Source organism: Orbicella faveolata, unplaced genomic scaffold (assembly GCF_042242905.1).
Source record: "Orbicella faveolata isolate gen_17 unplaced genomic scaffold, um_ofav_v1 contig_12, whole genome shotgun sequence".
Lineage (NCBI taxonomy): Eukaryota > Metazoa > Cnidaria > Anthozoa > Scleractinia > Merulinidae > Orbicella > Orbicella faveolata.
In genome coordinates this window covers 20,079,887-20,096,059 of record NW_028301539.1, presented here as the reverse complement: position 1 = coordinate 20,096,059, position 16,173 = coordinate 20,079,887, and the positions used below count along the sequence as shown (strand labels likewise).

At 40.0% G+C, this 16,173-nt stretch overlaps 1 protein-coding gene and 1 pseudogene across 2 annotated transcripts in view; one reads left to right on the top strand and one right to left on the bottom strand.

Moving 5' to 3' along the window:
* Positions 1 to 43: 43 nt before the first annotated feature.
* LOC110069338 (uncharacterized) lies at positions 44 to 4,551 on the top strand (annotated as a pseudogene).
* A 4,515-nt stretch (positions 4,552 to 9,066) lies between these two features.
* The window catches only part of LOC110069340 (midasin-like), a 77,178-nt gene continuing 70,071 nt past the window's right edge, over positions 9,067 to 16,173 (bottom strand). For both annotated transcript variants that reach the window (XM_089282725.1, XM_089282726.1), the window contains exons 88-95: positions 15,577 to 15,783; positions 15,001 to 15,201; positions 14,334 to 14,542; positions 13,417 to 13,591; positions 12,735 to 12,808; positions 11,610 to 11,724; positions 11,011 to 11,145; positions 9,067 to 10,245 (exon numbers count right to left, since the gene is read on the bottom strand). In XM_089282725.1, coding sequence (XP_089138851.1) covers positions 9,985 to 10,245; positions 11,011 to 11,145; positions 11,610 to 11,724; positions 12,735 to 12,808; positions 13,417 to 13,591; positions 14,334 to 14,542; positions 15,001 to 15,201; positions 15,577 to 15,783 — 1,377 coding nt within the window. In that variant the 3' untranslated portion in view covers positions 9,067 to 9,984. The remainder of the gene's footprint in view (positions 10,246 to 11,010; positions 11,146 to 11,609; positions 11,725 to 12,734; positions 12,809 to 13,416; positions 13,592 to 14,333; positions 14,543 to 15,000; positions 15,202 to 15,576; positions 15,784 to 16,173) is intronic.

Below are 16,173 nucleotides of genomic sequence, written 5' to 3'. Positions count from 1 at the left end.
GTCCTCTTTTATTCTATGTTTCATTCAGACAGAAGAGTTCGAAATGAACAACGTAGACGAAGTTATACAAGTCATCTCAGTTGGACTCGTTGTTGCTGGCTTCCTTCTAAACACCAATCGATTTCTAAAGGGCGTCGAATTATGCAAGGAATGTTTGTTCCTTCTCAAAGACAGAGCAGGTTTAAAAGACGAAAAACTAAGTAAATCATTCTACAAGAGGATAAATTTTACAATGTGGAAGGCTTGTAGTATTATCAGAGACAACACAAGCGCCATAGAATATGCAGACCAACTTCTCCAAATTTACCGTGAAAGCGGCGAAAGACTTGAAGAATATAAGCTGAGCATAGATCTTGTACAAATGTATCGCAATCAAAATAACTACGCGCAAGCAAAATTACTCTCTGAAAAAGCACTCCGAATCAGTAAAGAACTTGGAGATAGAAATAAAAAAGCATCCTGTTACATAATCCTTGGAGAGGTGTTTACATCAGTTGGCGAATATCACAAGGCGAGCGAACATCTCGAGAAATCACTTGTGATCAAGAAAGAAATTGGAGACAGAAATGGAGAAGCAAGCTGTTACACAAACCTTGGAAATGTGTATAGATCAGTTGGCGAATATGACAAGGCGAGAGAACATCTCAAGAAATCACTTGTGATCAACAAAGAAATTGGAGACAGAAATGGAGAAGCATGCTGTCAAACAAACCTTGGAGCTGTGTGTGCATCAGTTGGCGAATATGACAAGGCGAGAGAACATCTCGAGAAATCACTTGTGATCAAAAAAGAATTTGGAGACAGAAGTGGAGAAGCAGGCTGTTACACAAACCTTGGGATTGTGTATACATCAGTTGGCGAATATAACAAGGCGAGAGAACATCTCGAGAAATCACTTGTGATCAACAAAGAAATTGGAGACAAAGATGGAGAAGCATGCTGTTACACAAGCCTGGGAAATATGTATAGATTAGTTGGCGAATATAACAAGGCGAGAGAACATCTCGAGAAATCACTCGTGATCAACAAAGAAATTGGAGACAAATATGGAGAAGCATGCTGTTACACAAGCCTGGGAAATATGTATAGATTAGTTAGCGAATATAACAAGGCGAGAGAACATCTCGAGAAATCACTTGTGATCAACAAAGAAATTGGAGACACAAGTGGAGAAACAGGCTGTTACATAAACCTTGGGATTGTGTATACATCAGTTGGCGAATATAACAAGGCGAGAGAACATCTCGAGAAATCACTTGTGATCTACAAAGAAATTGGAGACAAATATGGAGAAGCATGTTGTTACACAAGCCTGGGAAATATGTATAGATTAGTTGGCGAATATAACAACGCGAGAGAACATCTCGAGAAATCACTTGTCATCAAGAAAGAAATTGGAGACAGAAATGGAGAAGCATGCTGTTACACAAACCTTGGAACTGTGTATATATCAGTTGGCGAATATGACAAGGCGAGAGAAAATCTTGAGAAATCACTTGTCATCAAGAAAGAAAGTGGAGACAGAAATGGAGAAGGATGCTGACACACAAACCTTGGAACTGTGTATATATCAGTTGGCGAATATGACAAGGCGAGAGAACATCTCGAGAAATCTCTTGTCATCAAGAAAAAAATTGGAGACAGAAATGGAGAAGCCTGCTGTCACACAAACCTTGGAGTTGTGTATGCATCAGTTGGCGAATATGACAAGGCGAAAGAACATTTTGAGAAATCACTTGTGATCAACAAAGAAATTGGGGACAGAAATGGAGTAGCGCGCTGTCACACAAACCTTGGAAATGTATATACATCAGTTGGTGAATATGAGGAGGCTAGAGAACATCTCGAGAAAGCACTTTTAATGCACAAAGAAATTAGAGACAAATATGGAGAAGCACGGTGTAACTCAAACCTTGGAAATGTGTATAAATCCGTTGGCGACTATGAGAAGGCATCAGACTACTGGGATAAATCATTGACTATGGGCAAGGAAATTGGTGCCAGATGTACAGTTGCTCTGTCATACCTAAAGCTCGGAGATAAATTTTTGAGGTTTGGAAAGTATAGCAAGGCTAACGAGTGTAATCAGAAAGCACTTGTGATCTTCAGAGAAATTGGAGACAGAGTAGGGGTAGCCAAGTTTTATTTCAATCAAGGAGCTGTGCTTGACTCCATTGGTAACTTGATCAGTGCAAAAGAGTATTTTGAAAAAGCGCTTGCGATAAGCAAAGAAATTGGAAGCAAGCTGCTAGAAGCTTGGGGCTGCTATATCCTTGGACGTTACTTTTTCAGGCAGGCAAAATATGCTAGTGCGGAAGACTATGTGAAGAAGGGACTTACATTAAGTGAAGAGATGGGAGATATTAAAGCACAGTTCCAATCACTCACAATGATGGCAAAGATTAGAATGAACGAAGGAAAGACTCAGGAAGCTATCTCGTATTTCCGTTCTGGTATTGAAATATGCGAGACTATGCATGACTCTCTCCGCGACAACGATCAATTTAAGATATCTTTCTTGGACGACAACATTTTGTCCTACAGACAACTCAGTTGTTTACTCTGCGCAAACGGGAGACCTGGTGAAGGTCTGTATATTTCCGAGCTTTCGAAGGCCAGGGCTTTGGCAGATTTAATGTTAGCTCGTTACTTTGCGCAGAATAAAATCTCAGCTAATCCTCGAACATGGGTTGGTCTTGAGGGTATCGTGGCCAAAGAATGTAACAGAACCTGTCTGTTCGTCTCATATCATTGTCGCAGCATACATTTGTGGACTCTTAAAGCAACCGGAGTCACACATTTCCAGATGATAAAAGGAAGTGACCTAATTGCTCAAGAAGGATTAGGAGAACATTTGGAAACATTTTTTGACTTCAGAAGTTTTGGCGTTTTACCAGAGGAGCTTTGCGAAGACCAGTCTTTACACAGTTTTCAGATAGAATCCCAATCATGCGAGGAAGATAGCCAAGCTGGTTGGCGAATTAGAGACGAAAGTAAAGATAACCAAGGACCCAAAATGAACCTACCTATTTGCTACTAACTTATCATCGCTCCTGTGGTGGAATTCCTTGAGGGCCCTGAAATCTCATTGTTCCTGATCGTGCTTTATACCAAATTCCATTTGCCGCCTTAACTGATGAAAGCGGAAAGTACTTATCAGAGACCTTTAGGATCCGTGTTGTTCCTTCTTTAACAACACTCCAGCTCTTTAGCGGAAGTCCAGCAGACTATCACTGTCAGACCGGTGCATTGATAGTGGGAAATCCTGATGTTGGTGAAGTGCATTTCGAAGGACGCCTCAAGGTCATTTCGCGATTACCTTGTGCAGAAAAAGAAGCGAGGATGGTAGGAGAAAAGCTAGGTGTCAAGCCTTTGTTGGGACAGCAAGCGACTAAGCAGGCAGTACTTCAAGGAATGAATTCAGTGGCCCTGATTCATATCGCCGCACATGGTGATGCAGAAAGAGGAGAAATTGCCCTTGCACCAAGTTTTCGTATTCCTAACGGCATACCTCAAGAAGGACTCTACTTATTGACAATGTCTGACATTTCAGGACTTAAACTGCGAGCTAAGCTGGTAGTCCTTAGCTGTTGCCACAGTGCTCGTGGACAGACAAAAGCAGAGGGAGCTGTTGGAATTGCCCGAGCATTCTTAGGATCTGGCGCACGCTCAGTGTTGGTATCACTATGGGCCCTGGATGACAAACCAACAGAGCAGTTAATGAGTCATTTCTACGATCATCTTGTTGCTGGGGAAAGTGTTGGTGAATCTCTACACGAGGCCATGAAATGGATGAGAAGTAATGGCTATGGCGTGAACCAGTGGGCACCTTTTATACTGATTGGAGATGACGTGACATTTGAATTTGGAGAGAAAGGTAAGTGTCAATGAAAACACAAGCTTTTTTTATTTCTAACAAAGGGATCCTGGTATTGGCTCACACATTTCTTAAAAAAAGGCTTTATACAGAGATAAAATATTAGACTGAATTATTAGACTGGTTTGAAGATTAAACCTCTTTTTTGTTAGTTGTTAAAGCATTTACACAATGTAACAAGAAATATTCAAACCTCAACTCCTACATTTCACGAACTTTCAATCTCCAGAATATTGGATACATAGAAACGATAATTAACATTGCTTTTGAAATTAATTAATTAATTAATTAATTAAATATTTCATTAGTTTATTTATTTATGTATTATATGACTGAGAAAATTACTTCATTGTGATTGGCTGAGAACATCTTAATTCTTAATTTGCATTGCAGTGCAAATTAACGGGCGCGCGTTTGCAATTTTCTCACTCATAATAAATGAGTAATCGTATGAAGGCTCGAGCAATTAGAATTTACACCACTCGTGATTTTTTTAAAAATTCCTTCAAATTTTACTCGCCTAAGGGCTCGTGCAATTTTGAGAGAATTTTCAAATATCTCTAATAGTGTAAATCCTTAATTGCACTCGCATTCATATCTTTTTTGTTTTATTGCTTTTATTATTATTTCATATGTCAGGTGTCGAGAAGAACGACCAGGACGGCAGCAAGTGAGAAGTACAAAAAATGTGTTGATCCCTGCGACAGAAAGAAGATTTGAAACTTACTTGGATACTGCAGAGTGCAGCTCAGGAGTGTAGGACGCAAATAACTGCTTAGTATAGGAAATCAGTCTGTTGGAGAAACAGTTAGTCATTAATTGTACGCGTGAACAGATCGGACATTTTAATAATTTCCACTGGCGGCAAGCACGAGTGGAAATTAGGAAAAGTCCAATCTGTTCACAAATACAATTAATCCCTAATTGTTTCGAGGAAAAAATCGATTTCCTTCGATCAGCTTCCAACCAGTCAGAAGCGAGTATTTACGGCAGCAGCAGTATTAAAACAGAAACACCTCAGTGCAAAAGATAATTTTCAGTATACGACTTTTAGAAAGTGATAGCAATATTGTTGTGGATCTTCGCTGCGAGGATAAGTAATGCAATAGCAAAGTGATGTTTAACTGATAAACCTAATGTTTTACCAGTTATACGTGCTGTAAAACTTTTAAATTATGTCTGACATGAAAAAATACTGATACCTGGTAGCAATTGAAACTAGGATTTTAGAGTAAAATGATGTCAGGGACAACATGTGTTTTTCCTGCCGTTGTTATTTCTCAACAAAGTTTATACAGAACATCTAGGTTTGGTTAGCATTAATATTTTTAAAAATATAAATCTTTTTCACAAAGTAACGTGAACTTTTATCAAGCATGAAGCGTCTGCGGTAAATTTGCACACGGAGAGAAAAGGCTATAATCAGTATTTTGAATTTTTCAGATTTTGGTTGAACACTGTACGTGAGAAAGTGAAGTCCAAGTTAATATAGTTGTTACTAGTAAGGGTTACAGTTAGTTTAAGAAGTAGGGATAGTGAAAACGTTGGCCTGTTGCGTAAAGTTACATCAGGTAGATAATTTTACGTTGGAAATTATTCGCTTGACATTTCTTACATTTATCGTGAACATTGTCCTGTTGTCAAAGTAGAATCGAACAATTAACTTTTTCTTGTTCTGTCGATCAGTATGTACTGCTTAGTAAAAAATAACTAGAGCAAAGATAAATCAAAACTGAAAGCAATACAAAAGTTTACGATAACTGCAGAAATTCTCGCGCGCTCATTGGTTAATTTTCATTGTCAATAAGCGGACAGACACATGAATTTATAATGATGCGATGCGTGAACGAGCGAGAGCGAGGCGAGAGCAGACAATTTGACAATTTGTTATTGTAAAAAAAAAATTGACGATAGTTTTTCATGCGTCTGTCTTGTTATTGACAATGAATTTCGTCATAACATTGTCAAAGTAGTCTGCGGATCCACAGCTACTTTGACAATGTTATGAGGAAATTCATGATCAATAACAGGACAGACGCACGAAAAACAGACGTCAATTTGTTAACTCGAGTCCACCATCAATGTAAAACACTCCTCAGTATTAATTTCGAAGTTCCAGAGAAAAAAAAAAATGCGTCGTCAACGGGAGGAGAAGCACTGAGTTAAATACAAATGTGAAGTTAATAAAGGTAAATAGACTGCTCTGGCGACACTGGAAAGTTGGAATTTCGAGAGTTAACTCTTCCTTTATGGTCGAGGGAGCAACTTTCCTCCTACATAAGGCTATCGCTTCCAAATTCGCTAGGGCGGCTCATTTACATTCTTACAAATTTAAGTTTATGTAATAAGCTGAGCCTACGTGCCCGCGATTATACGCATGGAGCAGTTTTCCACTTAGGATTTTTTTCGGTTTAGTAACATGTTTCGAGTTTTTATTTGACTAAGACTGGGAGGGAGGACTGCAGACTGGTTTTCACTGGCGCGCAAGCATAAGCATAAATAACATACGCTGCAGGCGCTGGTAATGAAACTGTCCTCACAAAAGGCACTAGTTATCAACATTTTACTGCGTCTGCGCATGTGGGCTTCTGCTCATGCGTTAACGACCTTAGTAACGGCTGCGAAGGAGACAATTGAGAACCAGTCTTAGTTGGATGCGGTCAAGAAATGCTGTCAATCAATCTGTTACTAAAAATTCCATCACTGCTATTTAATTTCTTGCGCTTGCGTTGAAATGCGTAAACGCCGAGAACCATGCCTTAAAATTTTCCCACTAAAACAAAACGAGGAAAATGGTGTTTTTAATGCTCCGTCAGGAAGACTGGATATTGGGCCCGATAATCTTTTGCATCTTTATGGACCTCGACTGCGTTTCCGTTCATAAACTTGCAACAGATAAACTTGGCTTATTATCCTGAAAATGGCAAAACGGTATGCACATTTTCAATGCTAATTCTAAATTCACGGCTGGCGGGAAAACACATTTCGGGTCTTTTGTTCTATTGGCCCATGCTTCGCGAGTTATCCATATTAAGTTGAGTATTTTAAACGAGCAAATGCTCTTCAAGTGGCCCAAAATTCGAGAAAATTTTGCTTTTTTGCTCTAATCCATCTTAAAATAATTTGATCGTTTATAATAACGCAGGTGTTCGGCGCAAATTTTAACGGCGAATTAGGCTTCAAGCCTCAGACTCCAGCAGATCGTTAGTTCTCGGGGTGACGGAATGGAGTTTACATGTAAATGATAGCTGAGAATTGATCAAAATTTGAACTGTCAGCTGACAAATAATGGGTTTTTAACTTATGGCTGAGATCTAAAATGCGCAAAGTTTACTGACAACTGAGAAATGCGCTGAAATTTTACCTGGTAGCTGAGAAATCACCGAAACTTTAACAGAGAAACGAGATTCCAGCACCGCTTTCCAAACCCCTCGCATTGTAATCAGCAAAACGGAACTCAGCTCGTCAGATGTAGCAAAGTCATACGAATAGGTGATGACGTAAGTTAATTCGGGGGAATCCCTCCGATCCAGTTTATTATGTTACCACCAAAAACGAAACGTACCTTGCTCATTAACTTAATACGAGGGATTCCCCTCTGTAGATGGTATTTATAACCTTTATTATGTGGCTTGTTTCTGTAGCCGATACAACGCGCGCTCTAATTGGCTAATTGTAGGGCATTATTCTCCCGTAATGCCCACGGGCCGATTACGGGCTTGCAAAAACAAGGCAAACAGCCATATAATAAACAACTTATTAATCTCGAATGTTCGGTCTCTATGGGAATATCTCAAATCTCAAGGCCTCGGTCTGAGATTTTACCGTAAAGACAATCACTCTCGGTTAATAAGTAGTAAGTATCACATGGCCACTCACAAGATTAATTCTCACTCCATTTAAACCTGCGACCGGTGCTTCCGGTGAAAAGAAGAAAACTGTGAAACCGTGTCACTCATTTGAAGGCCGTGATGGTAGACCAGCTCTTGTGGCACTTCAAACAACTTCTGAGAACAACGTGACACATCTGAGTTCACTTTCTGAATCAGTTTCACTTTTTAGAGGAAGAGGGAATCGGATTATTACTAAGGAGCTTCAGCAAACACATACGGCAATGCGGTAATGAGAAAACTTTGCACATAATGATAATATAAACCTTGGCACAAGCCGTAATCTGCACAACAGCAACGTCAAATAAGCCACGTTCGATATAACAATATTCTAACATGGCTCCGAGGCTTTCGTGTCAAAATTGTAAATTTTTTAAGTTTCTTGTCTCTCAATTTCCAAAACAGACTTGGATACAATGAAAACAACACCAAATAGAGAAGTTTGTCCTGAAAGCCTCGGAGCCATGTTAGAATATTGATATATCGAACGTGGCTTATTACCAAAATATTTTATTTTGAAAGAAGTCAACCACGAGGACTAATTTTTTTCCGTTTCCTTTTGGAGTTAAACGCTTTCTTTGCGTATTCAGCAGGAGCTAGTTCTTTAAAAGCCCGTGACACTGAATACATCAGGGTAATTCTTAATAATCAAGTAAAACGTAAATTCACTTTATATTACGCGTTGTTCTTGGCATCGCCGTCGTCAATGCATGAGATTCCAGCTCCGCATTGCGTGTAATGTATCAAACACGAAAAACCGTGTTTGACCACATTCTCAAACCCCAAGAAGAGAGTTGAAAATACGACGCGTAGCGAATTTTATAATATAAACACCAATGAAATGTCAGGTGAGCTTTCGCGCGAAAACATATCTTCACACGTGAAAATAACGTTATCTTCACAAGTGAAAAGATCAACGTTGCTATGGTTACATGATGAATCGCGCCTTTCGCATCTCTAAAGTGAAATGGTTTAGTATTTCATTCGTGTTAAACTAATAAATAGAACATTACATGACCGCTTGGAGAAACGAAATTTATCTTCCAGTGTTTTACGAGTGAACGTAGCGAACGAGTGAAAATTTTTTTCAAAAACCCCTATCTCCGCGCGGCCATGTAATACCTCTATATATTGGAAGAATTTCGAGGTGTAAGAAATGTGGTCAAACACGGTTTTTCGCGTTTGGTGTATCTTCTCAGGTCGAAACTAAAATAGTGCCAAGCATTTATGTCGGATATACGATGCAACATTTACAGTAACACATCAGTCAACACAAACGTTCAGCAACTGACCAGCATCTAAACGTGGACTATCAAAGTCTGCTTTAATTTAGAGGTCAAATTATTTTACGTATTAAACAAATGTAGATTAGAGTTTGTTGTTTGGTTTATGAAAAGCTTGTTACAAAGGAATTGTATTCTGAGTTAAACGCTCATCTCGCACCAATCTTTTTACCTGACTCTGTTACAAAGAGATATTCTATTTTTTATTTTGCTCATCTTTGCTCCATTGCGTTGATCTCCTTAGCAATTTTCATTTCATTTCATATTTATCTTCGCGCATTTTTTCGTTTTGACTTGGTAGTGACGTTATGGAACCGCCAGAACGTCGTGGCATATATTTTAACAAAAATGTTTTTAAATGATTTAATTTAAACTAGTAATTTCATTGTGACCAATTTGTTAACATAAGTTGATTTTATTTTACCGAGGATCTTCTCAACGGTATGTATATTAATTAATAACCCGCAGATTTTTACAAAAGTGGGGGCACAAAGGAAATCTGGGAATGACCGGAAGAATAGCTTGGCTTGGACCCAAGACCGCGCGTTCGTCCACTCTTTCAATCAAAACAAGATGGCGTCCAGGAAGCAAGCAAAGCTCTGCAGACTACGGTACAACAAGCATAGAGGATGAAAACTTCGCACGTAAACCACAGGTTCATTTAACGACCGAAAATCCTGCATCTTCCATAATCCATGCCAGCGGTTGTTTGCAGACATTGCTAAGGAACATCAGCGATTCTCATGCAACATGCTGTGAGACTTGCCAACTTGTGATTTCCTAATTGGACAACACGAGTATGAAATTGAACAAGTGATCTCCTTGATATTCGTTTTACGGCAATCTGGTATTCTGACATCAGTCTGGTCCCAGATGGCAAGCCTCTTTCGCTCTCTTCAGGCCCTCGCGCATTTTACTCTGAAAGCTTTCGCTATCAATCCATACTAGACACCAGTTCAAACCACTGCCTTAGTGCGTCACTTAGGGTCAGCGGCAATGCGTTGATGTCTCTGAGAATGATGTAAAATGGAAAAGGGAACTGTTCCATGTAGGATTTGATTTCTGGCAGTTTTCCCGGACGAAATATCGGCACTCTGATGTCAAGTACGGAGTCCTTGTTGGCCGGGTTGTCAAGAATCACAAAGACCATAAATATTGTGGCCTCTCTTGCAATTCGAACGGCCTTCTGTACAGTCTACAGGGAGAAACACAGTCGAGAGTAAATTATTTTGATTTTGATTTTTCTTTCCTTCATGTTCATCATCATCATCATAGCAATCAAATCAGAGTACTTTGAAAAATTTCAAACCAAATATAAAATAAACCACGTGCCATTTCGAATTTTTGAAGGCTTTCGGATATGTTTCTATTCAGTGAAATATTTTCAAACTTAATAAACTTGTTAATTTTAAAAGATATTTCATCGGCTAATAGGTTTCATTCGACACTGTAAATAAGCAATGTAATATATCGTAAGCAATAACTATATTAGTAGCGGAGTGCTCTTAAAAAAAGAGGGTTTATTTCTTAATTGATTCAATTTTATATGCAGTTGAGCCTCTATTAAGCAGCCACCTGTTGAGTGGCCTCTTCCCATTTCCCTGAGCAATGTTATCTATCGAAAGCAATGACTATAACAGAAGCGGAGTGACCTTTAAAAAAAATGAAAATGAAAAAGAGAGTTCATTTCTTAATTCATTAAATTTTATATACAGTTGAAGCTTTATTAACCAGCCACCTGTTAAGTAGGCACAACCCCCTATTAAGCGGCCACTTCCCATTTCCTCGAGGGTGGCCGCTTAATAGTGGTTCAACCGTAAGCGGGACTTCTCCAATTTAAACCTTCAAGAGGCTAGCCACGATCAGTTTAAGGCAGCATGTATGACGCCAATGCTCTTTGAAAACCTTTAACTTTGAAAATATTTTAAGTTATTCTGAGTTTCAAGGCTGTTTTACCAACCTCCATGCCCTCCAGGAATATGCCCCTGCCATCAGACACAATGAGCAACAGTTGAGAGGTGTCACGTCTCATCCGGGGGGACAAAGGAAGCCGTGAATGCGCTGAGAGCATCAGACTTGTGCACGTGTCTAGGAGCTAAAAACGTTCAAAGTTCATCACAAGGAAAATTTGTCATCCATCACAATACTTAAATTTACAGCTTTCTTGAATCTGTTCGGAGTGTCCTATTTTCACTTTTTTCATTTATTTCCGTTTCAGAAGTTTTATACACCTTATTCCAAAATGGCCTCCATTTTAGTGTTGTTTTGTTTGCTTGAAAATTAGCCCTTGTTGCCTCGTTCAAGGCAAAACTTTCTTTTGAATTTCGAGTTTAAGAACGAGGCAACAAGGGGTAATTTGAAGGCAAACAAAAGAACACTAAAATGCCGGCCATTTTGGAATAGGGTATATGGTATTTCAAAATGAACGTTAGATAATCGATTATGAATATTTCTTACAAAATGGCAAGATACCTAAGGTTCTTGTATCATGCCCTCTGCCTTAGTAAAAACAAAAATTCACAAAATCAAAATAGGTAGGAAGTCAAACTCGTTACTTACTTGCGCTATTTTGGTTTTCTTTTGATCGAAGGTAAATTGCTGTAAGATTCTTGCTCCAGAGTGGTCTGTGAACGGTTCGTGAAATGGATGCAACAGGCGGACAGTCTCTCCAAAGCTACAACAAAACAGTCCAAATGGTAGTAAAACGCCCGAGAATTCACTGAGCGTCGGACACAAGTTAACATTTAAATATTCTGAAAACCGTCTGTTACGCTAGCCAGCTAAACCATATACAAAACAAACTTCACTGTTCCCCAAGGGACCGGTCATTGAGTAAGTTGTTATTCAGCAAAACAAATGGGTCAAACCGGTGGAAAACAAATAATCACTTTATTGACAAATGACGTGCAACAGCGGTCAACATTTCGCGGGTAACAGTGAACTGTTTCTTGTTTGACGTCATCGCCGTTTTCGAAATGATCCCCGCTCATGGCATTTGGCGGGAAACAGTTTCATTGTTAGATGTCATGTGACCACGAACTAGCCAATGAATGGGCGCGCTGTAGCGGAAAAAACGCCAGCTATATAACAATATTCACTAACAAAGGCAGATGCGCCACTGAAGGACCAACGTGCGACAAGAAACACCTGCACGGGCGAAATATCCATTCCGCCGAAATTTATTCCGTTTCCGGTAGCACTAAGCGACTAGAAGTATCTCCATTCCCCCTCGAATTTGATGCTAGTCCATCACAGGGTTATCCCAAGCATTAGAATGAGGCACTGTTAGAACAAAGTGATTTGCCCAAGAACACAACGCAATGATCCCGGCCAGCAGTCGGACCGCTCGCTGAGATGTCCAGAGCACTAACCGCTAACGCCTCCCTCCCCCCAGCGTGCCAAAAATGAGCATGAAAACGAAGACAAAAGTGAACGACAACAGGCCGTTTATTAGTTACCTTGTGCCTCTGTTTCAATGAAAATGAGTTAAAGCTTCTGCCGGTTTACATGAAAAATGAACCTTTAGGTGGAAAACGTTTTCATATCAATGGTATTCGCACAAGACTCGTTTTGACACAGAGGCAAAGGGCAACTCAGAAATAGCGGATTGCACGCCAAAAGCTACGCACTGTGAGGAATAAACAACATACCTTAGATAAAGACAAACAAATGAACTGCACTGACCTACACACACCCAAGTCACCAGCCTCCAGTCTGGTTAATGCATTGCTGATCACTGCTAAGGACTCAAACGCCAGCTAAAATAATGCAATAAATAATGGAGAAAAAACACTGGTCGAGCTGCTTAGCAAGAGTTTTATTGGTTACTGCAAATACCGTGTTAATATAAACACTAAAAAACAAACACTCCACGCTGTTTTCGAAGAGTATTCGAAGCGATGGCCCTCCCTTAGGGAGACGCAAGAATCGTTGAATGTGAATAAGAGATTTTTCAAAAATATTCGTTGTTATAGCCCTGGACCGGGTTGTTCGAAAGGTGGACAACGCTATTCATCGGATAAATCACTAGCCAGCGGATAGCGTGGTTTGTTTTGTTAACAATTATCCACTGTACGTACGGGTTATCGACCAAGTGTGAGGTCAAGATGGCTGGATATTGGCCGAGTTCTTTTAATGGACCGAGACGGAGTCGAGGTCCATAAACTCAAGGATTTGATTCATCTTGCCCGCTCATGGAGCTAGCCATATAATAAAGCGATATACCCGATATATCCAGACTTCGAACAACCGAGGCCTGAAGGGTGGTTAACTTTCCCTCACAGACTCCGAGTAGACACTAAACAAATGTTCAGCCTGTTCATTGTTTGTCACCTGTTTCCAGTAGTTGTTGGTTTTTTCCTCTTACCTGTTTAGAGTGGTTATCATTCATACTGGAAGAATCGTCCACAGCCAACATGATCTGGTACTGCCTCTTACTAGGCTTAGTTCTCCTCAGCCAGATCTTGTCCTTGCGGAACTGACTGGCGATGTAAGAGATCACCTTCCTCATGTTTAACCTTTTCCCCGACCGGTAATCTCCCCTACAAGAATCAACATGTGTAAGAAACCTGACCCTAAATAACTCGGTTATACCCCCGCCGGAAGCCCCACAGTTAGAACACCCTAAGCCCTTCCATAAGATAAATTCACAACACTCGTCAAGTAGTTGGCAACACCTTTCTCGAATGTGAACTCAGCTCACGTTAATGTTTGTTTTCTCCAGCATTAAACGTTCCCGTCACAAGTTCAAAATGCTGATTCTCCTTTACAATTCTTACACATTTCATTCAATGAGAGTTATGAGAATTTGGAGTTTTCTTCTCTTTTCTGTTGCACAAGGTACTCATATTGTGGTGAATAGTTAGATTGGAGAAAATGAACCCTCACCTAATCCTATAAATGTCTCGACCAAAGAAAGTATCAATGATTTCTCGGACGAAGAATGGAAGATTTTTCTGAATTCGAAACAAAAGACAACCTCATAAAGGTAGACCCAAATTTCACCGTTCCACTCTGATCCCGAAATTTATGTAAATCTCAGTTCAATGGTTCTTTGCATTGCTTGGAGGCTTTTTCAGAAAATTTTGGAACCCACTAACTTCTGATCCAAAATAAGCAGAATTGCTACTAGTTTTTATTTTATTTTAAATTTATTTTTGTACACTTCAAGTTTTGGTATGAGTACAAATAAAGTTATTGTTGTTGTTGTTGTTGTTGTTGTTGTTGTTGTTGTTGTTGTTGTTGTTGTTGTTGAATAGGAAGCGTCCTTTGCAAATAACGTACTTGAGTTTCGTAGCTAATGAAGGTTCTAGCACCAGTCGCAACTGTTCACACAACTCCTGAGAGAGACTGGAGGTGAGAAGCTCGTACTTGCGCCAGGCCTCTTGTGCGACTCGCTGTTCGTCGGCCGTACCTCGGTCCATGTTGCTCCATTCTGCCAACTGATGTTCGAGATCTGACCTTAACTTCTCAGGATCCAGCGATGATATGTCCTTCAAGAAGGAAGAAAGTTGCTTAAATATTTGCAAGAACTGTTGCACGTTTGATAGTTAAGGTTTCAATGGAAAAACATTTTGATAAAGGTGACACGTTCATCGTGTTGCGAGCGTTACACAAAAATCTGAGCCCTGACAGGATTCAAACCCAGGACCTTCCAGCTCCCGCCCAGATAACGGCCCAGATCCTGCTCTAATCACAGAGCTACGGAGCTAGGCCATTGTAGCAGGCTCATATGTGACACGCATCCTGCATACTGCAAGGATCGACAATGCCGAGAGCATCATGACCGTAACGAAAGATTAAAAAAAAATTGAGCTCGGTGAATAAATATTAAAGACGAAATGTTCATTATGTTACAAGCGTGGAACTTTCATTATTTTAAACATGAAAGAAATCAGAAAATGCCATTCTAAGACGCGATATAGCGTATTAACAAACACTCAGGTCTTACCAGTCTCTCAAACGCCAGCGTCATATAAGAAGAGTGATAAGTACTGCGCATGCGCTCAGCTGTCATTTCTTCACCATCATTAGTTTCCATGTCATCCTCACGAGACTCACTCTCAGCTCCATTGCTTCCATCTTCATTATCTGCTGTTATTTGAGACTTGATTGGCGGTGGTAGTCGAGATTGCTGTGGTTTGTCTGGCGTCTAAAGAGATATCACACAGTAAGAAAATCGATCTTTGCTACTTGTAATTTCCCCGAGCTCCTGTTTTCGTTTTTCTTGCCAAGTAGGACTGCAGAAAAAGCCAATGAGCTGTAACACATATCATCAACCCTTCAATCGCCTTGTTTTCTCTGTACACAATCCCATTTATCACAAACTATGCTACTCCTCATTTCAAATAACATTTCGTACATACAGCCAAAGCAACAGACACCATTTTTGAAAAAACCTCAATTCTCAGAGACCAGAATCCAACTGACAAAGATAATTCCGGTTTTTCAACCTACCGCCCCCTCCCCCTCTTTCCCTGGTTCCCCTCATCACTGACATGTTTGATTGCAAAATCGCACCACTTACAGGAAGTTCATCATTCTCTTCCAACAAAGCAGATTTCATTTCCTCTTCCTCTTCGTCTTCTCCATCGCTATGCATATCGGGAAAGTGTGCCTTTTCTTGCTCTTTAGCTTGATCAGCGGTTGCACTATCAAGAGTCTGCGCATCGTGAGACGATGGATCTTCATTTTGCATGTGCTGGAAGAGATCTTGACTTGTTGCCTTGTTCGCCTGAGCAAGTAAAGAAAATAAACGAGAGTTCAACTCGCCGCCAGGAGTTCCTCATGGATTTCTGTCGTTTTTGACTTTCCTATCTGGCGCCATATCAGGCCAACGAAAAGAAGGAAGGAAGTAGCCTCAATGTCGATTAAGGGGAAAAGATGTAAAAGATGTTCTCTTGAATTACAAGGATCACAGAAGAAAAAGGAAAGCAAACGAAACAAAAATATGTAAAAGAAGCTGCGAGCTATACATTTTACGGTCAACATTAAAATAAGATTATCCTTTGTGCTTTTCATACCTTAAGCTCAGTCAGTTTTTTTCTTAACATAATAGCGTCGCGCACAAATGACGTCACGAAAATTTAACCCCGCGCTACTTCTCTGAGAGCGACGTATGGAG